Source organism: Falco biarmicus, chromosome 17 (genome assembly GCF_023638135.1).
Source record: "Falco biarmicus isolate bFalBia1 chromosome 17, bFalBia1.pri, whole genome shotgun sequence".
NCBI lineage: Eukaryota > Metazoa > Chordata > Aves > Falconiformes > Falconidae > Falco > Falco biarmicus.
This window is the reverse complement of record NC_079304.1, coordinates 6,422,416-6,448,583: the sequence shown is the minus strand read 5'-3', so window position 1 is coordinate 6,448,583 and position 26,168 is coordinate 6,422,416. Positions and strand designations below refer to the sequence as shown.

Genomic DNA, 26,168 nt, shown 5'->3' with positions numbered 1-26,168 from the left:
TACTGAATCTGTAGGCAAAATACAGTTTCAGAGTGCAAGAACCCAGAACATTAAAAAATGGCAGCAGTGGCCGAGGGAAAAAAAAAAAAAAAAAAAAAAAGTGGAGGGAGATTAATTTAGCAAGGACAAATGCAAAGCTCCCCATTTAGGCAGAAATAGCTGTACAATAAAAGAATAAAAAACTGATTTGACACCAGTGCTAAAAAAAAGATCTAGGAATTCTAGCTGAACATGAGTCAAATTCATGTTCTTCTAAGAAAGAGGAACAGGAAAACTGTAAGACAAAAACCCCAACAGTTCTACTGATCTGAACATCACATGCAGTTTGGGGCACTGCAGTTCAAGTAGGATACAAACAGCAATGAGTCAGTTAACAGAAGAATGAGAAAGATAAAAAAATCCAGAGTATGTGACTCAGAGGAAATACAGTTTTAGTCTAGAAGGACTAAGGAGCCACATAACCACCCTGACATTAGATTTTATAAATTTAAAGGGTATATATGAAGAAAAGTAAACCACAGTTTTAGGACAAAGTAGTGTTGGCTTTAACTACAGTCTAAAAATCCAGATTAGGCATCAGGGAAACAAGGAATGGGAGCAAAAAGCCTGCGTAAAGGAGGGGAACCTCCACCACTAGACAGGAACAGTCTTGAAGAAGCATCTGTAAAGAGAAGATAAAGGCAGACATGTCCTCAAACAGGAGGTGAATGAGGTACATTCCCAAGGTCCCCTTTAGCTCTGTTTTCTATGATTTTAGGTCACTCAATCTCAGGTTAACATGAAAGGCCAAAACCTGCAATTTTCCCTTCAGTAATATTGAAGAAACAGGATCATCCTTAACTATCCTGGCTAGTCCCGACATAACCTGGATGCAGCATTAATGACAGGCACGTGGAGCTTCCACTCACTGAGTACGGATAGGATGAATATGAGCAATGAGGAGGCTTAGATATGGAGGCCTTCAAAAAGCAGACTTGTATCCTAAAAACTGATACAAGCCACTGGATCTTCTGGGGAAGGTGTTGGACTGGAACATTTCCCTGCTTAACTTAAGCATGCAATGAGTAGCATCAGGCTGTGCTTTTCTCCTGGAAGGCTGTCCTCAGGGTAAGAACACACCAAGGAGAGCGAGCAAAATCTAAGCCAACCACCCGTACAAGAGCTGGCAGCATCCCTGTGCTGCCTACCCTCCATGCAGCAACCCAGGAGCCCATAAGCATGGGGAGTGTGTGGGTAAACAGAAGGATGTGTGGGCAAAGTATGCTCTTGCATCACCTCCCTTCTCTCCTAGTGACTATCTCTCTCCCCGTGAAGCGTGCCAGGGATAGCTCTTTCACAGTCTTGTTTGGCTCCTTTCCTTACCAGGGAGACCAAGGCAAAGCTGCATGCAGTGGAGAAAACTGCCCACTTCCAAAGAGCAGGCTGAGCCCCCTGGTAGGGCAGTGCTCTATTCATCCTGCTCTTCTTTTCATATCCTCAGAGAGCGGTGGGCTCAAAAAAGGAACACTAAGGACACAGCTTCCCCAGGACACCAGGCAGCTGAGCGACAGCTCTGTTCTGTACAAAGTCTTCTACTGAGGTCACCACCACACTAAGCACTTCTGCCATGGTAATTCAACACAACCCATACCTATCCTATGTGTTCTCCTTTCCTTAAAGACAGCATGGTGAAATATAATGTGTTGGTACAATTTAAAGAGTTTTAAGAGATTTACATATAAACGTTTTTGGCTTTCTTCTGAAAATCATCTCTGAAAGTAAGAAGGCTTACAAGGGTCTTTATTAACTCAGCAGTCTCCTACCAGCTCTCAGAACTGGCAGTTAGTTTGTGTGGGTGATGATTTTTCCTTCAGTTATAGAGGTTGGCTGTGCCATGGGAAGGCAGCTGTCATCGGCGCTCTTCACCTCAGCACTCAGGCATCATGTGTCAAACTATGAAGGTAGAAGCAGCCCTTTCTGAACTTCAAATCAGTGTTGAAGTAGGTTTGATGTGGTCACGGCAGCTATAACTGATGAGGAGTAGGAGTCTGCTGGACCTGATGCCTGCAATTTATAAGCTCTGTATTGTAATCTCTCAGTTGTACAGCAAGAACCAAAGGCCAGGTCATTCAGCTGCTAGATGAAGTCTCCTATGTGACTGGAAATAAAACATTTAGGGAAAGCATGGGATATACAGAGAACTCCCTGAATTACACCCAGACTTAGAAGCTATGAAGATTGGCAGTCGTGAAGGTGAATGGTCTGCAGTTCTCCCCATCCCTTCTTGCTAATACTCAGCTTGGGCCACTTCTCGAACCACGCAGTAAGTCACCCTTGAGGACAAACCTATCTCCTCAGTGCTAACAGAGTCACCAACATCAGAACAACGCTTGACCATGCCAGATCCGCCCTCAATATGCTATCTTGCATGTGATGCCAAGATGAATATAAATACTTTGATGAGGTTGATACCACAAATATTCCACATTTGATCAACAGAACTGCAACATCTTAACACCACAGGAATCAAATTAAAGAAGCCATTAGGAGCATGAAGTCAAGAAAGGGCATCCCACCCTTTTACCTCAAGGGAAGTGGTGTCACTTGTTTGTTACTGACATTACAGCATCCAGTTCACATCTATTCATTATTGCTTATACATAAACTCCTTTCACCACTGCAAGGCTGGCCGCCTGGGTTGTGATTCAGGTCTTTGCCATTCAAAAATGCAACAAACCTCAATACAAAACATCTGTGACTTCATGCCCAACACAAAGACGAGTGACTGTATCTGCATTTGGTATAAAAGGCAGAAGTCAAGACATTGCTTTTCTTTTGGAAAACAGAAATAGGAAGTTCCTGCGCAGACAGGAGATCATCTATCAGTGCAATTACAGTGTAATTAAAGCCTCTCAGCAATGACAGCTACTAGGCTAAATTCTAAAGTAGATTATTCCATGCCTACAATCCCACCAGCCTCAGCTCTTAAGGGGGATAATTATACAGCTCCCATTATTGTACCATGAGGCTGTCAAGCCTGGGAGCTGCATTTTATAAATGGAAGAACTGAAATACAGAGACACAAAGGCCCCAGTTCTGAAAGCTGTTTAGATGCCTAATTGAAACTGATTTTTTTTTTTCAAATCAAGCTGAACGATTTTTAAGTGTTAAAAAGACAACAAACCAATTTAAAAGTCACCCTAAACAAACTCCTCCTTGAGAGATTCCACCACCTCCACCACCCCTAGTTTACAGTTTCCCATTAGATAAGAGAAGGGATATGACAAATTTGTGCTGGATATGCCAAATCAGTCACAGTGATGACATTATAACTTACTAGAGATGAAACCTGTCAACCTGGATGGGAGAGGAGAGGTATGGAAGAAAGAACAGTCAGACAAAAGGAGTTACGGAAAAGAGGAAAAAAGGGAAAGAGAAAAAAAGAATGCATGTCCAGAGAGAATTCCTGGAGAAGCTCATCATTTACAGCTGTGTCAGCCAAAGGACTCCCTATGTCAGTGTTTAAAAGAAAAGCCACCCAAAGTAATCCATCACAGAAAGACCAAATCGTCAAGAAAACAGCATGGGCAGTAAAACATGTGCTTGAGCAATGTTACACGGCAACTCTGTAAAGCTAGTTTTTGCTTTGGTTGGTTGGTTTGGGAAAAAAAAACCCAAACCCAAAACGTTTTTTTCTACCTACCAGAGGTTTCTGCCCAAAAGACTCTCAGCATAAGTCTGGAGAATTACAGTATGATTGAGATGCTGCTACTGATAAGCACCACTTCAACTCAGCATCCTCCAAAAATATATTTTCTGAGTCTTCATACTTGTATGGACATGTGTACACACAAGCTGAAGTTAAAACTGTATTTTTGAGTGGCTCCTGCAGTGCTAACACCACTTGTATGGTACTCACCCTAATAACCACACCATCTGCCCCTTTCTTCAGGGACCACAGAACTCTGCTTCGTCACTGAATTCTGGATTTAAAACAGAATACCAACCAAACAGAAATTTAAAGATGTTTTTTCTAAACACCGGAAAAGTTAAACAACCAACTAATGCTGCAGGTACTGTATTCACAGACTGTGAGCTTTGTTTCTGATATTATTGTTATTCCTGCCCACCAAATTAGCATTTTTGGAGACTATTCCTCCAAATTACAGGTTTAAAGATACTTTTTATACTGCCAAAAAACTTGCAGCATTCCAGGAAGGCCAAATGAGTATCAACGAAGTGCTCTTGGACTGCCATTCTGCTCAAGGACTGTAGAAACAGAGCACATAAATATGGTTTAAAGCAGTTTACAAAGAAACATTACGCAAGCAGGAACAGCCCAGGTGGAATGGGAGGCCAGGATGAGAAAAGCAGCACTCGCTGCACTTACATACTGGACACACTCTGGTAATGTCAATAAATCATCAGCCCAAACCACAACAAAATTCAAGCCTATCTTCATCTCATTTTCTAGAGAAACAGCTGACAAAAACATGAACTGATATTATCTCTCCCTACGAACCTTATTCCTCTGACATCCACAGACCACAGCAGCAAAGACCGCTTGTGCAACGCTGTTTTCAGAGAGCTGTTTTCATCAGCTGTTACCACAGGCTTCCCCCGAATAGTCCTGCAGGGTCCGAACTGCAGTTAGACACATAGTTGTTGTCACTGTTGATCCCCAGAAGTGCAACTCCAGTCCCAAGTTAAGCACGGGGAAAAATGGTAAGACAACCCAAGGGACGAATTATGGTACCCATAACTGGAACGAGTGGTATCCCCAAAAGAGACAGAAGTTTTACCAGCCCAGGAACAACAACTGTTCACCCACTCTCCAGCCCCCAGCAGAAGTAAGAGAGCTGAGACAAGTATCCAAACTGGCAGTGACTCAGAGGCAGAGCAGCCCATTTATTTGTGCATAACCAATAGCTAGCAAAGCACGGCCTGAACGCCCAGCTATTAGCTTGCTAATAACATGCACATATTATTAGCTGTACGAAAAGTCAACTCAAAAAGATCCTCAGGGTGGAATGGCCTAACAGAAGCATTATCTCTCTGCATGCTGTTCTACTGTTTGAAGTACACAATGATTGTGTTCAGGACCCTTATCTAAGCAACCTCTCCTTTCTAGGACACACCAAAATTTAGACCCTTTAAAGTAACATAAGCTTGGCTTCAGGATAGGTCACACCAATTTTTTTTTGTTTAAGATGCAGGACAGCCAGATTCTCCACTAAAAATAGCCAAAGCTCAACTATGTAACTTAGTTTGCAAACTTAAGTACCTACAAACACTGTTCTGCAAGGAGCGTTAGCCCTGTACGTGTTCAAACAGCAGACTCCGAAGTGTGAACTTCACCCGCTTCGTTCCAGCCCTCTATCATGCTAAAGACTGGCCATAAAACACTGCACAAGCAAGACAGCCTTTGGCTCCTTTCTGCTTGGCAAAAGTCCTTTTTAAGGCCCGACAAACACATCTGTTTAGCCAGAGCCTCCCCTTTAATGGAATCTGTAACTCTCTGGAAATACAAAGCTCTGAGACAATTTTCTCCATTGCTATTCAACAGAAAATCAGGAAAAACACATCTTTAATACAAGTTTCCCAATGGAAGTCTAGGGAAAGTAAAGAGTGGGAAAGGACTATAGAGAGAGACACACAGGAACCTCCTAGTGGTTAAACTTGACTTAGAAACAGTTCCTGGTTATGCCCTATCCTTGGAAAAGGCTGGCATTTGTGATAGAGATACCAGTGATAAATGGACTGAAACTAACTCATTTCACATAAGTCAGCCAGCCTTCAATGCTGAATTTTGGTACCTGTTGACTCAAGATGGATAATGGGCCATTTAAACTCTTCAGCTCCTGCTGTGAGTTGCAGGAATTGTTCAAACCACCACAGTGCATAGCATTCACTTAACTATTTTTACAAATACCAGGTGGCCTAGAATAACTTTTCCAATAAATAAGCAAATAAGTTTTTCCACAAATGCTTGCCGAGCCTCCCCGCCAACAGCTCCCAGCTATCCCGCCTTGATCACAGCCCTCCACTACAACACCACCAGCTGTTTCTGTCTGTATTGCTTGAAATGCCTCACTGCAGTGCATCAGGTTCCCTACCCGTTTGGCTAGCCAAGACAGAACGTGAGTGCTCTGTATGGCAGAGAACTGCATTAACAACAAACAACATCAATCAGAATCTTTTTCCTTCCCCAACTACTCATTTTTACAACACACAAAGAAACCTCTCTGGGTTCTTGTCATCTCTATACCAAAGTTAAGTCAGGGCTAGCCAGCAAATTATTTGGAGGACTGACAGATCAGGTAAATCTTGACTCCTTGGAAAGTCAGACTAAAGGTTGCCCCTATCTGCCTTCCATCAGGGTCACAGCCACCCTCTTCAGCCTCAACAGCTCATCATCTGCCATCCAGGAAAGCTCCTCCCTGGCTCACAGGCAGTGGGGTAGGACCTCCTGCAATTCTACTTACGGTGCCAACCTAAAGTAAGACCTGACCTTCAACTGAGCTAACAAGGGGATCCCCTTAGTAGCACTTAGTCAAATAGTACTGGGGAGAGGTGTGGGGCTTCGTCACTCAGTCAGGAAGCTCAGCTAGCACCTCGAGACAGCCTTGGCTGGGCTTGCACACCATCCTGCAGATTTACTGCTGAAGATTAAATCCACTCCAGAACTAGAACTCAAAAATATAAAGCAAGCATGTTTTCATCTAATTCTGGAAAACATGAAGCAATATATTATATCTTGTAATATTCCTAGTGAGGATATCTTTCTCTTTCTGTGCACAGCCAGTACTGTATGACCATGCTCTGACCAATACAGCACCTATGAAGACACACTCATGTGGCTGCCACTCCAAGCAAAAATTCAACTACTGCTCTGCTCTTCACAGGGTCATCTTATTAGAATAAGGATCATCTTTCTACAAAGCTTTTCCTAGCCTTACCACATCTGTGTGCCTGTTCTCCCTCCAGATCTTGGGCCAGCAACACCTCCTTTGCTACCACAACTGCCAAGAAGATAGTCAGAACACATCGCCCTTTATTGCTTAATTATGCTAAATGCCAACGTACACCACTGCTCTGGGGTCACTATTCATCTCTGGTGGCCGCACACCCCTTCCACAACACTACCACAATGCCAGAAGCCCAGCAAGGTTACCCAGCATCAGTAAGACCCAAATATTTCTCAGTGATGTCTGCTCACACAAGGGATCACACTGCTCCCCTCATTCTGCCACTTGGCTGCACCATGTTCAAACCAACCACTTTCCCAGTTCATTCCCTTACCTACCTTTCTTTCACACAAAGTGCTGCTTGCCAGGGTAATACCTTCTACTATCAAACTTAATTACTTAGTCAAATAGAAAGTTTCACTTCTCACTCTCTGACAAAGGAAAGAGGAGGAAAGAATGAAATCACATAGGTCTGCTTCTATTTTCACAGAAGTCACTTGGCATTAAAAGCCAGAAAGAGAGAATCTCTCCACCGTGAAACTACATCCTCTGGGCCGTCTGCCAAAAGAGCTTTGTTAAAGATGATTATTTATTTGATATAGTAATTATTACCTAAGAGAGATTAGCTTTGCCAGAAGTGAAAGATACACTGGTCACAGAGGAAGCAAAAATCCATCCTCTTTATGCGGGGATGGCAGATAACTGTCTTACGAAGTCTTCACAGCTGCCAATTGACACAACCAAAGCTCATCTGCCATTCCTCAGCTCAGCTTTCTAACTGATGGCGATAGGAGGATGGCAGCCTCTCCACAGAGAAGCTACACCCTACTAATCAGAAGTTGGGAGTCAATTTTGAAACAGAAATATTTACCTTTGATGCCAGGTTGTCCACTAATGCAATCATGGAGTTCTTAAAAAGAGTAGCAGCTGTCAGAGGCCTCTTGGTTACCTCAGTGATGCTCAATTTACCTTCAGGCCACATCATCTTCAACACGGGATTAGAGCTAAAAGACAGTCTCTTTAATTGCACAGTCTAACAGCACTTCCACTACATTCAAAATTCAACAGCTTGCTTCTGTCCAGATCTACTGGTGTTTTCAGCCCAAAATTTATCAGCCAAACCAATATGACACTCCTGGGCAAAGTAACTCTTGCTCTTGAGCAACATATGGTTCAAGCTTATAACTGAATATTCTGGAAGAATAACAAGCGCATTCTCTTCTTCAGATAAAGATGTGCAGTAATGGGATAGTAAAAATCCTGCAGAAGTGATCTATCAAAAGCAGGGCCTGCCTTACTGACACAAACATAAGGAATGTAATCAAAACAGAAATGAGTAGGAACACAGTCCTCAACCTCCTCCCTTGAAACTTGGAACTGATTTCACACTGTATTTCTGCACCATTCTTTATATAAAAAATAATGTATACATTTCAGCTTATATTTTCATGAAGGGTTGAAAGTGAGGTAAAATGGCCATGATGGATGGCAAGAACTCTGGAACAGACAAAAGCTGAATGCAGTTACAGCAATTTAACAGCCAATCTATCACATGCTTTAATATGCTGTAAGTGGTCTTTGTGAATAGTCTTTACCAGAGACTTAACAGAAAACTGAGGCTAAATATAATAAAACCTCTGTACAGCAAATATTTTGCAGGTTTTTGGTTAATGTGAAGTCTTGAAAACAGGAACAGCAAGACTGTTCAAGGGAGTACACTGAGTAAACATAACAGGACTGTAAACTCAGTTAATAGTTGTACTAGCTCTGAAACCAGGTAAACTGTTGTCCATGCAGCTGCAGGCTATTTTATGCTGACTTCTGCCCCTGAGCAAAGTCTCTGAAAGGTTGAGATAGGCCACAGTTACACAAGAATTAGAACATGTTTAATGCCAGCCAGTTGAGGCACTTAGGTATACACACACATTTTGATAGGATTTCAAATTGGCTTGTCAAAGGCAATTTTTACTTGCCTAATTACTATTTAAAACACTCAACTACATGGCTTAAATTTTTCACGTCACTGCACATATGAAAAGGATTCAAATCTATTTGCCCATTTTGCCCCCTAGCCCTATATTCTCTTTCAAAACAGGGACTTCTAGCTGGGGTCAAGGATATCTGTTGTTGACCAAATGCTACTCAGCATCTTTAGCACTGATTAAGGAGACATCAGTAATGGTACATTTGCAACTGGTCCAATAACCTGGTTAATGGCAAATCAAGCAGCACAGGTAATCTCTGCACAGCTATCTTGATTGCACAACGAGTTGGTGTTGGTTGCAAAGACAGACTGTAAATTCAGTTAAATTAAAGGTTATATCAAAACAAAAACAACATATACAGAATAAGGACTTTATCCTGAAATATCAGACTAACAGTCTTTGGGTTACAGTAGACAGACAAAGATCAAATCCCAAAGCAATGTGTTTATTCACCAGCACTGCATGCACAGTAAAGATAGTATCAGTGAAAATATTTCTCTTCTAGCACCCGGTCTATAAACAAGGATTCTGACAGGTCAGATTTGAATTCACCTCATTAATAATTTTATTCCTACCTGTTGTACATGAGGCGCTTGAAGTCCTGAAATAAAGTGTCCTTGTTTTTGTCAATAAATCCAGTGACTGAGTAACTAAATAAATAAATTAAAAAAAAAAAAAAAAAAAAAAAAAAAAAAAGGAAAACAGTTAATTGCAAAGAAGCAAAGTCCTCCTCTGAGCTGCTAGTATCAGTGTGGAATCAGCATCCTTGCACTCCTACAGACACAGCAGATGCTAATCAGGAATCCAGCTCTGTTTCCCAACCTATCACTAACTAATTTGCTGCATGAGCACTGTGTGCGACTTAGATCCATCTGTCCAGGTTTCCACCTCCACTCCAGAAGCAACTTAAATCTAGGTTTAGAACTCTATCTGAACTATGCAGGTGAAGAGCATGTCAGCTGAGGCACCTAGCAGGACTTAAGCAAGTTGTAGATGGCCCAAATTCAAGAGTGACACTCATTACTTCTGCCTCCAAATTCAGAGCAGACGTTTGTGTTAAATCCTACAGAAGTTTTTGGTTTTTAATGTCTAGTCTGCCCTTCCCTTGGTATCAAGGAATATTCTCTAGTAGAAGAGTGCCTGAAATCAAGAGCAGCCTATAACCAGAGAGTAGGGAACTGTCTTGGGAATACACACACACACCCCCCAAAAGATTACCACTTCACAGTTTCAACTCTTCTTCAAGACAAGACAGACAACACTGTCCTCAGAAGTGCAGTATCTCCCCATTCACCCACTCCCACACAGTTGCTTCCTGAGCTTCAGATCTCTGCACTTGCACTGCAGGCACTGGGATCGAGAGCCCCACAAATCCCTGCACGAAGCCATCCTCAAATCCTGAACTACGTTATCTGTGAATATTTCCGCATTTCAGTTTTCTTTTATAAAGGTTTCCTGCAAACTGGCAACACAGAAGGTTCAACCCCTGATATGGCACCTTGTATCTTCTCCTCCAAAATGCTTTGAAATCAGGGATCTCTATCAGTAATTGCTCAACAAAGACTCCAGAACAAAAATCTAGCTGCACTGATTGGGCTCCAGTATGATCACGCTGGTTACCCTTGTAAATGAAAGGTAAATTTAATCCCAAGGCAAAAGAAATCCTAAATTATGTCTCTATTAACTCCCTTTAGATTCTGCTGACATGGGATGTCTACACAAATCCTAAACCATTAAATCACTCCAGTGATATTGCAGACAACAGCCTTCCCAATGAACAGTTTCTAACATACGTGCATCTTTTCCCTTCTACTTAATCTTCCTTCGTGTTATTGTCACATGCTGTTGACATTTTTGCAGGCTTCGGGTACAGAAAACTTCAACCTGAAAGGGGAAGGCTCCTTGCACTGATATTTGTTGCAGTTTAACCCTGTGTTTTCAGTCTGTTCAAAATGATTTGAGAATTTAAAGCCAGAGAGTTATATAATCATACTAAACAGATGTCTAAACCAGATTTTATTAGCTCAGCACAGCTTCCTTGCATAAACAGTGCTGGCTTCTCCCCCCCACACCCTTTTACTTTCCTGAAGCACTGCTGTCCTCTCATCTCCCCTCCCCATATTCTCCTTTTGTTTCAATTCCAAGTACAAAATCATATTCTGTAGAGCAAGTAACCAGCCTAAGATTTAACTGATAAGGAACGGCTGCACTCTGTAATTCTGGATGACAGCTATTCTGGTTCACACCAGAAGCAGCATTAAATCAGAATACTGTACCACTTCAAAGCTAGCTAAAAGACAAAAATAGAAGGTGCAACTTTATTTCTGAAAGAAACTTACATCACATCTCCAGCGTAGTGCTTGATTCGAAAGTCTCTGTCAAACTCCAGTGTTTTGTCAGTTGCACATAGCTAAAATAAATTCACATACATTAAAACATCACCTGTGGATTTTCAAGTTTCATGGAAAAGCAATATGCACTGGAAATAGAAATGGAAACTATAGACATTCCGCTTTATATGTGGATGTGAAATACAGTTATAACATTGCTTCATAATATTTTGTCATGGATGTATTACAAGAACACATATTTGTACAAAACCAAGTTGCAAGAGCCTACAGTTTTATTAAAAAATTGATACTATCTCAGAAACACCATTATGCAAAAAGAACACTTGTGCATGTAGAGTAACATTGCACCTAGGAATTAACATATGACTTTAAGTCTTCCTTTATATTTTTTTCCATTGCAGTATCACTCCTCAGCAAAGAAATAAAGCAATGAAGCAATCAAAATACGACAGTTGCAACAGCAATGCTTGTTCTGTCCCAAATCACTCTAGATATCTAACATCCCTCAGTGAGATCCACCCATAGCGGTCACCGCTCCAGCCCTCTGCTCTCAGCTCAGACATCCCATTACATTCCTTCACTACAAAGATGTCAAATGCCCACATGGCAGCCATTCAGTAGCAGTAGCCATAATGCACTCATCCCTTCAGGAAGAACAAAAGCCAAAAAATCCATCAGTTTCCGCTTAATTAAAAAAGGACAACAAGATCAAAATGAGGATTTTTTTAAAGCCAGAAGGGGCAGTTAGATGAATTAAGTCTTTGCAGGAAGCATGGGCATCATTTAAGAACACCAAGGGCTATGAGCAAATAACCACTATCCACCAGAAGTCCTGGGAAAACAAAAGAGGAAATAGCATAGTTAAACTGCAGGGCAGGAGAGATTATTAGAAGCAGAAAGATATCGTCCAAAAAACTTCACCTGTGTACAAGAGTAGAAAATAGATTAGCTCAAATGGACAGATGTAAAATAAAATAAAATATATTTAAAAAAAATAAATTACAAGGAGGAAACCAAAAAACCTGAATAACAAGGTATACAGAAGGTTACAAAGGTGTAAGTCGTCCAGCTTAGCAGGAGCAGGAAGCACACCAGGGTCTGCAGAGCTGATAGATGACCAAGGTGCAGCAGGAACACAGGGAAAACAAAGAAATGAGGCCATATCAGGAAAACAAATAATTTTTCTTTTTGCAGCTGTGTTCACCAGCAAGGGGCTATAGAGGATGTAATGCCTGTTTTTAACCACCTAAAACATTCATCTCAAACCAAGGTGTCAGCCCAAGAGGTATACAACAGGCAAAACCATAAAGGAATGAAGTAACTGTTGCTACCACAACTGCGACATGGTTGGCTGCACAAGCTTCTCGCCTAAAACTCATCCAGTACTGGGGAGACTGGAAGGTGGCTTAACATGATCTTAGGTTGTTGGTTTGGTGTTTATTTTTTTTAAGGAGTGTTTCTCTCTGAGCTTTGTGTCTACTGGGCAAATCAGTTGAAATTAGTTAAAAACACCCAAACCAAAAAGTATATCAATACAGTTCATAGTCTGCTTGGGTTTCTGAGCCTTTCTACAAGGTCTCTTGCTAACTACTCCAAGAATTTAAGCTGCTAGGAAAGATAGGAGAAAGGGTCCTCACTGTTGGAAAGATGGGAACAGGAGTCCTGCAGGGAACTTTTGTTCTGAGGTCTACACTATAAACATCGTCTTAAATGAACTATCATCTGCGAGTAGTAGGAAGGTCAGCAAGTTTGTTTATGTTACCTAATTATTCAGGGAAGTAAAAGAACTGCAGGAAGACACAAGAGGCTAAAGCAACAGCAAAAAAGAGGAAATGAAAGTCAACATATGATATACACAGAGAAAAGCCAAAGTTCATCGTAAATGATGGGCCCCATACTGTCCATTCCCAATCCAACAAGTACCTTAACTACCCTCCATCTCAAGAAGGACACAGGAGAACTGGAAGAGGCTTTAAGAAGGGCAAAAATGATTAACAATACTGACTGACCGCTATGGTAGGACAGGCCAAATGAACTAAACCTCTTCAGGTTAAGGAAGAAATGCCAGGAGACGATGGCAAATGACATGGAGGTGATGTACTGGAAGACACCATGAACTGTGTTTCACTGTTCAAGAACTAGGAGGCAACAGATATAATCTAAAAAGGAAAAGGGAGGAGGGATGGAAACAGGAAGGAGGGAACCCTTCATGTGAATATCTAAGCTGTGGAATTCTTTGCCACTTAAAAAAAGAAGAAGGAAAAAAAAAAGGAAAGAAAAAAAACTATTAAGGACTTGATTGAGGAGGTTCCTGAACTGCACATCAGCAGCAACTGGGAGCATATCAAGTTATCATTACATGTTTGTCCTGCACTCTTCTCCCACATAGACATTCACTATTGCCTAGTTTCTTGGAAGATACTACACCAGATGGACTAGAATGGACCTTCTGACATTCTTCCCATCACAATCAGTTTGTTGAAATTGACACTTTCAAGTTCGAAGATTTAGGAATTCACAGACTGTCTATCACTGCACTTGGCCCTTTGAAAGTATAAGATCAATTGAAAAAATCAGAACTTGAAGAGATTGAGAAAATGAACCTGCGATGTTGAGACGTACTATCAGCACAGTTAGCATGTCTACAGATCTAGGTGAGCATCAGACAATTTGGAAGACAACCCATGCTCTAGGAACATAAAATTTTGTGACAAATACCTATAGTGGAAGTGTTTACCCGTATTTTTTGTGGTTTATTTGGCTTTCACCAGGACAACCAAGCAGACAGCAGCAGATCAGACATGCAGTACACAAATTAGGACACTACTATTTAGGGCACAGCAGCCCCTTAGAGCTTATCCACATGGAGCCAGTGTGCAACACGCTCTACCAGGGAGCAGTGAAGCATTAGCTCAGTCTGAAAGATGGGAGCATTCCCATAACATGTCAGCACACATACTTTAACTCTTTAGGAACAGCTTTGATATACGCTGAACTTTATAGTGTGTGCACAGAACAACTGCAGTCTACAAAAGCAAATTGTGAAATGAAATCAGGTCCCTTGTTTTAATTCAAGCTAGAGAAGGCTGGCTTAGAAAGCTCAGGTTTCCTACAGCAGTTCTAGATGGAACTGATTAAGTATCTTGATACTGGTAAAGGACATCTGCGAAGATGCAAGAGGGGGAAAAATAATTATGATGCTGAGAGTTTTATGGATCATTTTTTTCAAGGCTATATTGATTTCAGCTAGAAATTAGCAAGCCAGAAAGATACATCATACCCTCCATAAACATTATTTATATAGCAGTATTCCTTGTTTCCCTCAGTCTGTGCAAATGCTTTTCTGACAATGCCACCCCCTACTGAGGAATGCTGCAACTGGCAATATTTTCTTTTAATGTTTCCTATGCTGTAAAGGGACTCCTGAAGGCAAGGACAATCTTTTTTTTAAAAAAAAATTTTCATTTCATAGCTTCCCATATACTTTATGAAATTCAGTCCTCTTCCCTCACTGTACCAAAGGACTACCTGCTCTCTCCATGATAGAACCATTTCACCTTAGCAGATGCGGGAAGGCTAGAACAGAAACGGAACTCCTTTCTCTACCAGCTTACACCCATTGCTAGACAGCTCCAGAAACTGGACCACTTCCCCCACCACCCCACTGCAGAGGATTGAAGACTCCATCCCCCTACACATCACTATGCACAATCATTAGTACTACTAAAGGAAGCAATTTGCATCAAAACATAGAAACTCAGACTAGGCTTCATGAAAATACTTGGGTTTGGGTAAGTTTACTCAGAACATGCTATGCCTAGCTCATCTACTGCTTATGCACGTAAAACCTAGGTTAACACAGAAAGCAAGACTCCCCCCATTGCTCCTTAGTGAGGATGGCAGATGAGATGTCAGGTGTGCTGCAGCTAAAGGGCACTTAAGGAAAGCCACATCTGGGAGGAAAAAGTGGTTATTTTCCTTTTGTCCTAGCCTCTACCCAAACAAGCCACATCCAGATCTATTGTCTATATTCAGCCTCCCTGAAGGCAGCCTTTAGCACATATCTTACACAACCATGCTAATTTTGTATTTCTGACCTACATAAAATATTGTGGCAGGGTGGGAGGGAGAAGGGGGGAAGCAGCTTTCCAAACGATGTATTTCAAACAACGTTTCTGAGTAGAGAGATGTCAATAAATTAAAGGCCTTTATCTGATTACTCAGTGTAAAAGGTTCTCACATTAATCAGGCTAGTGACTGTTTTTTCAATATGCTGCAAGTGAGGAATAAATAAAGCCTTTTAATTCGTACATTGTACCAAAACCAAAGCAAGTCGAGGGGCCTGGATGATCATAGGTACAATGAGATGAGCACGTTTTGTAGCCAATAATGATGAAAAAAAATAAATCACAGTGCTGTAATAATGCAGAAGTGTGAATAATTTCACTGTCACTATGCATTAGAGCAGCCTGGGAAGAATGTCACGTGGGTTGAAACTGCACATTGATTGGTTATAGATGACATCATGATACGGTCAAGGCAGGAGCTCATGCTTCTTTTATGCCTGGAATAAAACTGCTCGCGCATTGGACTACTTCAGCTCCCTCTGCCGGATACAGGGCCACCCAAGGCACGACCTAAACCCAGAGCAGGAAGCCTGCTCCGTAGTTGGGAGCTGCTGCTGCTCTCAGGCATTTCATTTCACATTTGATGGTAAAGATTCCAACCCCAGCCACCTTCCAAGTCTTTTTCCTCATTCCACTACACCTACAAAAATATGAAAGGTATCACACAAGAAAGGAAACAAGTTTTGAGGGTTCAGAGGAGTACGTACTTACCTTTCTGCTGGAGAAATGAGCATGCTTCCCTAGCTTGTTATTAAGAACCTCAAGGAACATCTCATCTGTAACTTTTCCCACATTCATGCAGGCATCATCCAGAATGGCAATGATCCCTTTGTGCTGCTGCTCTACCAGGTCAACAATGACCTGATTGTTAAAGTAATCAATCTGTAAAAAAAAAAAAAAAACAACAAAAAAACCCCGAACAGGTATATTTGTGACTTTGGCCAGTGAAAAAGGAGCACAGCAGTGTTGGCCACTGAATGGCACCCACTGTTCATAGGAGAAGCAATCAATTTTCAATATGCAGATCACCAATTCAAAATTAAGCAGGCTACTTCTCTACGACTAAACAGCAGAGAAGGTGATTTTTCAAACACCTCACATAAATCTCATGACCTCTGCTAAAAATCAGCTGCTACAGAAAGCACTTTAAAACATCTTTTACAATTCAGTTGTGCACAGTCACCACAGTGAAAACTGTGCATCTTATCCTTGGCATTCTGAAAGGAATTTGAACAGGAGAACTCAAAGATTTTTACACTTTAATATCTACAACTAGACAAAATACATGAGCACTCAGAACAGAAACACACTGTGTGATGTGTGTGGCATCACAGAGATGCCACAGTATGTTTTAACTCAGATCTGGAGTCACTTATTTTCCCACACCACTGCAAATAAAGACATGTTGTGAGATAATTGGTTAGCTTCTTCCACAGCCTGATTTCCAGACAGCAAGTGTGACAGTACAGCTGGCACAGACACATATGTCCTATCAATTCCAACAGGCATTTACATGTGGTGCAACTTTAGATCTGGGACTTATGCTGGTACAGTGACCCCAAACCGACCTCTCCCTCCCCTGCCAAATAACTCACATGCTTCCAGGGAATTCCCTCTCGCTGGTATTCTTCCTGCTCCTGCTTTAGAACCAGCTGAATGAAGAGCTGCTGTAGTTTTTCATTGCAGTAATTGATGCAAAACTGCTCAAAACTGTAAAAACATAAGAAAAAAAGATGATGAGTTTTCTGGGAAAAGCAGAAGGCACAGCATTGTGCTTTAACAACATGGCTCACCTGTTATTGTCAAATATTTCAAAGCCATAGATATCCAGGACGCCAATGACTGTGTTTTTCCCATGTATTGTAGTGTCATAGTTCTTCACTTCAATCACATCATTGATGTGTGTTACAATCCAACAAAAAAGGCGCTCGTATATAGCCTGCCAGGAAACAAATACCAAGGAATTTTGCCTGCATCCGTCTCAGTTCTTTCTGGTAAATGCAACATGTGGTGCTACAAAGCTTAATTCAAGATGCTGCCCTAACTACACAAAAGCTACAGATAACATTCTGCTGAAAGTGAACAGCTACTGACATGAAGAAAATATTCTATGAAAATATTTTTTTCTTTCTTCAAAAAGTCATTTACACAAAGTCTAAATGCTGGTGAGGTCACTAGGTACAGCGGTTCCCCTCATTTGATTCCAGTCTGCTTTTCAGCTGCCTACTAACTTCCATTCCTAAGAATTACCTAACAATATTGAAGAGCAAGTGAGAGGTCAGTTATAGAAACCTAACAACCAAACACAATGGCAGTAAAATATTCCTGTTCAACTTTCATAAAGAAAATGTTCTGTAGGCACAGGTATCTTCAAAGTCTACGTGTTCAAAATGTACTGTGAAGCTGTGCAAACATACAATCTTAGGAAAAAAGCGTCAAGTTAATAATCAAGGATCTTCATAACTTCATCCGTTCTTCCCTTATCAATTGATTTCTTAGCTAAGGAAAGACAATTGTCATTCCTCCTGTCATCAGTATCCATCCTTAAGAAAAAAAAAAAAAAAGACAGCAGCACTTTGGGTTTCAGCCCAAGTTCTAGGTGTTACAGTTCCACTCTACTCTTTGAATTTAACTGCTAAATGAAGTCAAGAATCAGATCTTGCAAAAGATTCAGCCCTGTACAATGTATTCCTTCTGCAGATGCCAGCAAGCCAGGCTTGCAGCTCCCTCCCCTCTTTTGTGTGCCTCAAGCAATGCTGGTTGTTGTGCATGCTGTGTCATAACCAGGGAAGGGCAGGGATGGTGCTGCTCTGCAATCTCCATACAGAACACAGGGGTGCATACAGTCAGAAGTAAACCTGCATGAAGTTGAGGCTTCCTGTGTCTCAGCAAGCACTATTCTCATTGATCCACCCAGGAATCCCACTAGGACCTGAGCACTGAAAAATGTGCAATTCTGAAAGCAATTCAATATCGAATGCCTTCCACAGGCATTGCATTCTCTGCTGCACTAAGTACAACTCAACCGACAGGCATAAGCAAAAGAAATGCGTCTGCATTACTGTCCCATATAAAATTGGATGCAAAGAAATTTAAACTCACTTTTGCAAAGGCATCTCTGCCATAGGTGGCTTCTTGTTCAGTATGTTGTTTATCAATGACATCCCGACCTGTAGCTACAGTTCGAAACAAAAGAGCCTTCTCCACCATGTCAGATTTTGTTGACAGCAAGTCTGCGATGATTGACACGACCTTGCCATTTTCTATCACAGGCGTATCACCATCCACAGAAAACTTCAGGTTCCCCTGAAATAAGTAATGAGAAACTAGATTTCTCAATTTCTCAGTCTGTCATTTATTAATATGAATCAGTACACTCCAAGTTCACCCACATTCCACCTGCTATTCAAGTCAGTATATCTCCTAACACATTAGAACGGTGGGCCTTGCATTTCCATGTACCCACAAAGCCCCAACACCAGTGGCAGCAGCAAAGCCTGACCCAAAGTTAAGCATTGCTACTCAGTGTTCAGCTCTGCTTTTGGAAAAAAAGATTATATCAAACACTTCCAGAGGTTTAATCAAACACTGTCTCAAGATTCAGAGTCTAGTGATGGGAAATTACATCAAGTACACAAATGCTGGATGTAGCATTTCATCCTCACTGCAGCTCGCCATGGAAACACTATTCTTACAGCAATTCTTACTGTATGCTATTGCCCATGAAGGTAATGGAAATATTCTGGGGAAGCTGACAAGTCAGCACTGCTAATAAGACTGGACTGACAGCACACTACCCTAACAGATTTCTTACCGAATACCTGCAGCACCAGGATTACGTAGCAACACCACTGCAGGAGTGGGTGGTCACAACCCTGCCTGCATGGCCTGACCCTGCTCTGCCTCCATTCCTTCCCCAGCATCACGCCGGAGGAGAAAGAGCTGGGAAAAAGCAGCAGTTTTCTTTGCCACCCTCCTCCTGCCCACTTGTGGTGCCTCTCTCCTCAAGAGACGAGAGCTACAGGGACACTGCGCAAGGGAAGAGGCTCTGTGGTCCCAGGGGAATACTGGTGCAGGAGGGATTTCCTTCACAACAGAATACAGAGAATTAAGAGGTCTCCTGTATCTGGCTGTCCTCAAGCCTCCACCACGAAGTACCATCCCTCCAGCAAAACCACAGTGGTGATGGTGACTGTGAGGGCAAAAGGAGACAGAAGGATAGCATGGAGAGAGCTCCATTGCCAAACCCAAACAATTCCTTTTCAGAACATTTAGCAGCTCCCAGTGCTTAGTGGCACATCTGTTTTGGGATGTGGAATACGCAGGAACAAATGTGATCCTCTACCATTATTGCAGTGTCCTATTTCATTGAGGAGTTTCACTCACCACTGGAAGTTGTAAACTTCCAGCCAGCACATCTTCCAGCTACTTCTGCAGCAAGAAAGTTAGAGCTGCTGGAAGTACAAATATACTGCTTGACCCTTGCTGAAGAGCAACAGCCTAATCATACCTGCAGGCAGAGAAGAGAGCTTACCAAGTGAAGAATGGCTGCCACAATTTTGTAGACAGTCTGAATCTCCTCTTGCTTGAAGCCAATCACTTTCATGGCATCAGCTACCACTTTGAACTCCGCACCGTCACTGATGGAACACTGAGGGGAAAGAGATGTCCGGGACATGAGGTGCTTAATGGAAGTCAACTATGAGAAAGCAAAGCTTTTGCAATCCCATGAGAAATAGATTTGTTCTCTGCTATTTTTCAGATGCAAGACACTGTTGTGAGATTTCTCAGCTTATTCTAATGCCATGCCATATGCTTGTACACTGAACCCCACACTGAACACACATGTATACTAGCAGCAATGAGACACAGAAGTCCATCACAGCACGACTAAATAGTTCAATACTTTCCCAGTGGTATTTAACGTGAAAGTAGCAGCAATGCACTAAAAAAAAAAAAAAAATCAGAACAAGAGTTACAAGTAGTGCAGTCAGACCCTCTGAGCAGAAGCTGCAGAGCACCAGCAGTAAATTTCTGGTCATCATCTTTCTCAAGATGTGCCTACGCCTCCCTCCCCTCCCTATCATCTGGGTTTGTTTTCACCACAAATTTCTAGAGAGGCTGATAAAGGCATCTGAGAAAGTCTGTGGGTTTGTTTGCCAAAGAGCATCTCAAGAAAGCAAGCAGGAAATCAGGGAGCATTTTATCTGGACCCTGCCTCAGAGGGGCAACACTAGGGAAAACTCCAGACATATTTAAAGTGTTTAGGATCTTGTTGTCCTAAAAACTTTATTAATTTGTTTTCTCTTCTTTCCTGCTCAGATGCCCCCTTGTTGGCAAGTCAGACATGATGAATGCTTCAGTAACTGAAATAGACCTACTGTAAAAGAATTAGCCTTTATGGCTTTTTGATCCAGAAAGCAGCTTAAGTTTTACCCATTACGAAGCATGAAAAGTCTGTCACTGGTAATGGGTCCAATATCTGCCTTTACTAACAAAGGTGATGTGTCTCTGACTACATTTTATTGCTTTTTATAAGCAGACAACTGTAGTATGCACAAGTCCACACATACTTTGTCTTCTAGGGCCAGAAACTCTATATTAAAAATATATTTATATATATTGTATATTTATATATAAATTTATTTATATATATAAAAACATATGTATTATATATGTATATAACACTATATTAAAAATAGCAAATTGGTGTCACCTTCCCATTGGTCTCAGCTTCTGCTAGCTCAGCAATACTTAAGAGTATTTCAAGAAGCATTTATAATTTTAAGACATTACGTTTAACTCACTAACAACACGCTCACCTTTATCTGTGCTCCAGGACAGATATAGTTGTATGCAGATGCATCCTTCTGAAGATGCAGAGAATGTAACATCTGGTCAGACCCCCCCTGGAGGAGCTGTACAGAGAGTATTTTAAGAAACGGTGAATGAAAAAAGTAAATTCCTTCCGTTTTCTGTTTCTTATTCATCCACTTGACAAACAACATCAAAAAACATTAACGTACTGCTACAGAAGAATCAACTACAGTATCTGGAGTCCCAAGCACAACATATGCAAAATACATTGTTGGAGGGCTCTGACCACCAGAAAGTGGTTGCTTAAGTGACTGTCCTTTGGAGTGACACAATTGTTTAGCAAACAAGCCTGAACCTCTTCACAGACCAGACATTTACATCTGCGACATGCCACAGATGTGCCCTGGCAAGCACATTTACCTTCTCTGTTAAACACAAAGACTTTCCAATATGGAAGTGACACATTCATGAGAAAGGTGCTAACATGCTATCACAGAGTACTGAATAAGTGGGGAAAAAAATAAACAAATAATGTTTCCCTCACTGCAAAACTGAGAATAAAGGTTAAACTAATAGGCCAACCATTTCCCCCAAGGGACACACAGGGGAACCACCATGCAATATGGAAGACATTAAAAAGAACCACCACCCCCCTACAAGGAAAAAACTGAACTCGCTGTCATAAAATTACTTCCATATGGACTAAAGGCCTCAAGAGAAAATTGAGGGATTCGACTTATTACAAATAAACCAAAGAGTCAAAGTCCAATATTCCACCATATTTGTTTAGTTAGCCTCCTTTTAAGTTTACAAATGTGTTAATATGGGACTGCAGAATAGAAAAAAAATAAATCTTCTCATGCTCCTTCCCCAGACTAGGCCTCTCCAAAGAACTAAAGAACCTAAGATCACCCAAGATGCAACAACAAGGGAACCCTTTCCAAAACACACGAGAGGCTTTTGAAACCTTTTGCCTATCACGTCTGGGAAACCTGGGAAAAGTCATTTGCTTCAGCGAACTCATACTAACCTGGTAAAAAGAATGAAAGCTTCGTTCTCCCGGCTGTTGCACAATCACACGAGACTGGGTGGGAAGCAAAACACAAAGATAGGCATTTCTGGATGTGGATGGCCCTTCCCCAGCACTTCCCCTTAGACACTAATGCATGGGTTCACCACTGCTAGGACACCTCCAAATTAATCTTATCTTACAATAAGCCTGTTAGGAACATTATTAGCCAGGCGTGACCATGGAGTTTGAAGTCTATAATAAAAAAGACCAGCTTGCTTAACAGGTGCGATTCCTACTTCCAACCAGGAAATCCATGTGGCAACTACAGAATTGCTTTCATGGAAGAGTCAAAACTCCATTTTAGTTTAAGAGTCATTTAATCCCTGGAACTGAAAAACAGGATTCTGACTACAAATAAATGCTCCATGGGCCACAGTGAGGGCCCAGTAACCACTTCTACAACCCCAGGACAGGCCTACAAAAGGCACACAGCCACTGTACAAGTGAACACTCTGTTCTAACACAAGGGCATTGTTTTAGGGGGCAGGCAACAGCTCCATCTTCAGAGCACTCATTCAAAATCAGTAGCAAAAAAAAAAAGTTAAATGCAGCCAACAAGCAACGTATCCTTATTTTATTCTCTAAGTTGGAGCTATGGAGAGTGATGAGGCATGTATCCTGCTGCAGTGCAAAGTCACTTTCTGTTAACTGCTTGTGTTTGGACCAGAACCTCAACTGCTTTCAAAACGGAAATAAATTTAACTTGGTAAAAGTCAAGAATATTAAATAAATGATCAGGATTTAAGTTACTGCAGCTGCAGCCCCATCCTCTTTTTTCATGGAAGTATCACATGTTAAACGTTTGGTTTTGCTGTTTTGTTTGTTAAAATAAAGTGTTTATTCTGAAAATAAACTCCAGGGAAATGAAGGGAAAAGTAAAAAAAAAAAAAAAACACACACACAAAAAAAGGATGTTAGCAGATGTGATCAAACATACAAATTAAAGCCAGACATGTGTGTCTCACATTTCTAGAACTGTTAATAGATCATGACCAGTTTCTCTACAGTTTTACATATTCCAATGTTTTCAGCCACCAGATAATGACATGAAAATATGCTTAGGATCACTTGGAATATATAAAAACAATGTTACTAAAAGATCACACAAGGTTGTGGCATTATTCCAGAATAACACTTCTCAAGCGTACTGTTGCTACTTCCAGACCTGGATATCTTCTCCTTTTATTCACCAGTGAGATCTCAATGGGGGAACTTATAAAGAAGGCGTTTTGCAGACATTAAATTAATCTCAGCTTTTATTCCGGATACAAAGTACATACACCTATATGCAAATAAGCTTTTCAGTAACGCTAGGTCCTTATGTAGTGAGCTCTGAAAGTAGTGGTGTTCAAGTAACAGGGCACTGCCAGTGTTTCAGCAGCATTTCAGTTACTTTAACTCTTGAAGGAAAATTAAGGCCTATATTTAGTGAGATTCTATGCCTTCATATGTCACCTGTTGACAGACCATATTCGAAAGGAAAACTTTCTAATGGCAAAGCACATATTGCAAAAGTAACTACACAAAAGCCTCTAAAAGTGAGGGTGGCTTACCTTTTCTAGTAAGTAATTATTGATATGCCCACCTATTGGGTCTCCTTTAAAATCAAAGTTGATATCCATATATTTTCCAAACCTGCTGGAATTGTCATTGCGGTTTGTTTTGGCATTGCCAAAGGCCTCTAACACACAATTGGATTTCAGCAGTATGTTCTTCACTCTGTAGTACAGAGAAATGGAAAACAGAACAGGGTAAAGTCCAGATTTGTATACTCGATATCACTTTTTTTCATAGGCATTTCTCAATAAGAATTTAGTAGCAGCAGAGATGTTCTATGATGACATATTTGGGCAGATGTGTATGACATTAGCAATCCCATGGGAAATCAGCTGGGAGTTTTCCGCAATGTTCCTTAGAGCTGAGAAAATGCAAACAAAAGAATCAGATCTCCCTGCTGAAAATAGCATCAAAAATTCAGTTCCTTTACATATGTAAGTTTTCAAAACAATTTCTTGAATTCTTTTGCAAGATATTTTCAAAAGGGCAGGTATTAAGTCTGTTTCAGCAGAAAGCCACACTCTTCGCTTTAAAAATTTTACTCTAGGACTGACAAGCACATTTTTGCAATTCAGGAGCATGCAACCCTGAAAGGTCATGGAATATGCTTCTTGCACTCCACATGCTTTTCTAATGTACACATATTTCAGGCAGTTTGCCACAGGAAACACTATTTCTAGATACAGAGTTTTATTTTGAAAGTTCAAACTTCCAAAATAAACTTCTCTACATGATTTTAGCAATCAATATTGCAAAATTCTCAAAGTAAAAGTAGTATCTGAAGAAGTTTGGTAAATCTTGTAAAAATCAGCATGTTATTAGTACAAGAGATCATCTAATAACACAGTGCTACACAGTCCACTGAAGATCCAGAAACAAAACAATTTCACTTATTTTTCTGCCAAGTCCTTACCTTTCCACCTCAGCCCTCTGACTGGGGTTGGTAATGGCTGCTATATACTGCATAATGTATTTACTGGCCTCAGTTTTCCCAGCCCCGCTTTCACCTGAGGGCATAAATACAAAGGTGACACAACAGATCAAAAAAAGCAAAGCACGTCACTGAACAGTATATCCCAATTCTACCCCAACGGTGTCTGGGTTTTTTGTTATTGGGGGTTTTCTTTAAAGCAATCTTGTTTGCATGCACTTTGAACATTTTCTAAATACAGCCATAACCCTGCCTGGTTGTTGCTGCTATGCCGACTTAGAATCAGTTATGATGTAAAATTGCACAGGTCGGTAAAAGGCCTGGCACACAGAGGATCAAAAGGAATATTGTTAGAGGAGAAAGACTGGCACGCAGAGGCTTGGCTAGCAGCAGTGCCGGGAACTGCAATACAAGAGGCTACTGTTCAGCACACCATCTCGGGTCTCTCGCTTTTCAGAGCTGCTAAAGCACAGGAACATCAAGGAAACGAAGTGCCAGGATCCAGATAGTGACCGTTCATGGTACAAGCCCTGCTCCCACTGTTAGAGCCACGACAAGCAATCAGTCCAACCATCGAAACAGAGAACAAAACATTGGCCAGTCAGTCATCTAGGGGATAAAAATCAGCAGTTCTCTAAAGAGAGACAGGAACCCTGTTCTCGCTGATCTCCATTCACACAGGCAGAGCAAGCAGAGGCCTCATGTTCAAGTTATCACCCTGCATGCACAGATTAAGCTAATGACCGACACCAGCTCTTGAATTAGATAAGAAATAATTTTAAAGGTCTCCACACATGGATTCAAATGCAAATAAGCAGTTTTAAGATTAAGTTTTCTTTTACAAAATGCTGTCATTAGCCATATCATTAACTCTTTTTCTGCCCAGAATTTCACAAAAATCATGTGTTCATCATAATGAGAAGCTTTTTCAGCTTACCTGATATTACAATACAGGTGTCTTTTGATCGCCTCTTCATTGCTTTGTAAGCAGCATCAGCAATTGCGAAGAGGTGAGGAGGCCTCTCATACAATTCCCTTCCTTTGTACTGCTCAATCATGTCACGCCCATAGATGTTCAAGTTTTTGTAAGGATTCATGGAAACGACCACCTCCCCAATAAATGTATAAATCCGTCCTTTTTCGAACCTACCCAGGAGGAGACAAAAGGGAGAAAGGGAATTAGTCAAACAGTGATTCAGAATGTATCTTCCAAGCAAGTTGCCCATTTCATCAGGTGAACTCTTCAATCCATCGTCGTACCAAAAAATTATAATAAAACATTTACTATGGACATTATCTGACCAGCGTGGCCCAGATGGCATGTTAGCATATTGCACAGAGACCTGATATTACAAAGGCTAAGAACTAGGGCTAGCTTTGA

At 41.2% G+C, this 26,168-nt stretch overlaps 1 protein-coding gene across 4 annotated transcripts in view; it reads right to left on the bottom strand.

Moving 5' to 3' along the window:
* MYO1D (myosin ID) overlaps window positions 1-26,168 on the bottom strand; it is a 163,228-nt gene that overhangs the window by 98,249 nt on the left and 38,811 nt on the right. For all 4 annotated transcript variants that reach the window (XM_056362172.1, XM_056362173.1, XM_056362174.1 and 1 more), the window contains exons 2-14: window positions 25,725-25,933; window positions 24,770-24,863; window positions 23,853-24,018; window positions 22,258-22,311; window positions 21,233-21,328; window positions 19,945-20,061; window positions 18,513-18,716; window positions 17,204-17,349; window positions 17,006-17,120; window positions 16,122-16,292; window positions 11,272-11,342; window positions 9,508-9,582; window positions 7,819-7,951 (exon numbers count right to left, since the gene is read on the bottom strand). In XM_056362172.1, coding sequence (XP_056218147.1) covers window positions 7,819-7,951; window positions 9,508-9,582; window positions 11,272-11,342; window positions 16,122-16,292; window positions 17,006-17,120; window positions 17,204-17,349; window positions 18,513-18,716; window positions 19,945-20,061; window positions 21,233-21,328; window positions 22,258-22,311; window positions 23,853-24,018; window positions 24,770-24,863; window positions 25,725-25,933 — 1,651 coding nt within the window. The remainder of the gene's footprint in view (window positions 1-7,818; window positions 7,952-9,507; window positions 9,583-11,271; window positions 11,343-16,121; window positions 16,293-17,005; window positions 17,121-17,203; window positions 17,350-18,512; window positions 18,717-19,944; window positions 20,062-21,232; window positions 21,329-22,257; window positions 22,312-23,852; window positions 24,019-24,769; window positions 24,864-25,724; window positions 25,934-26,168) is intronic.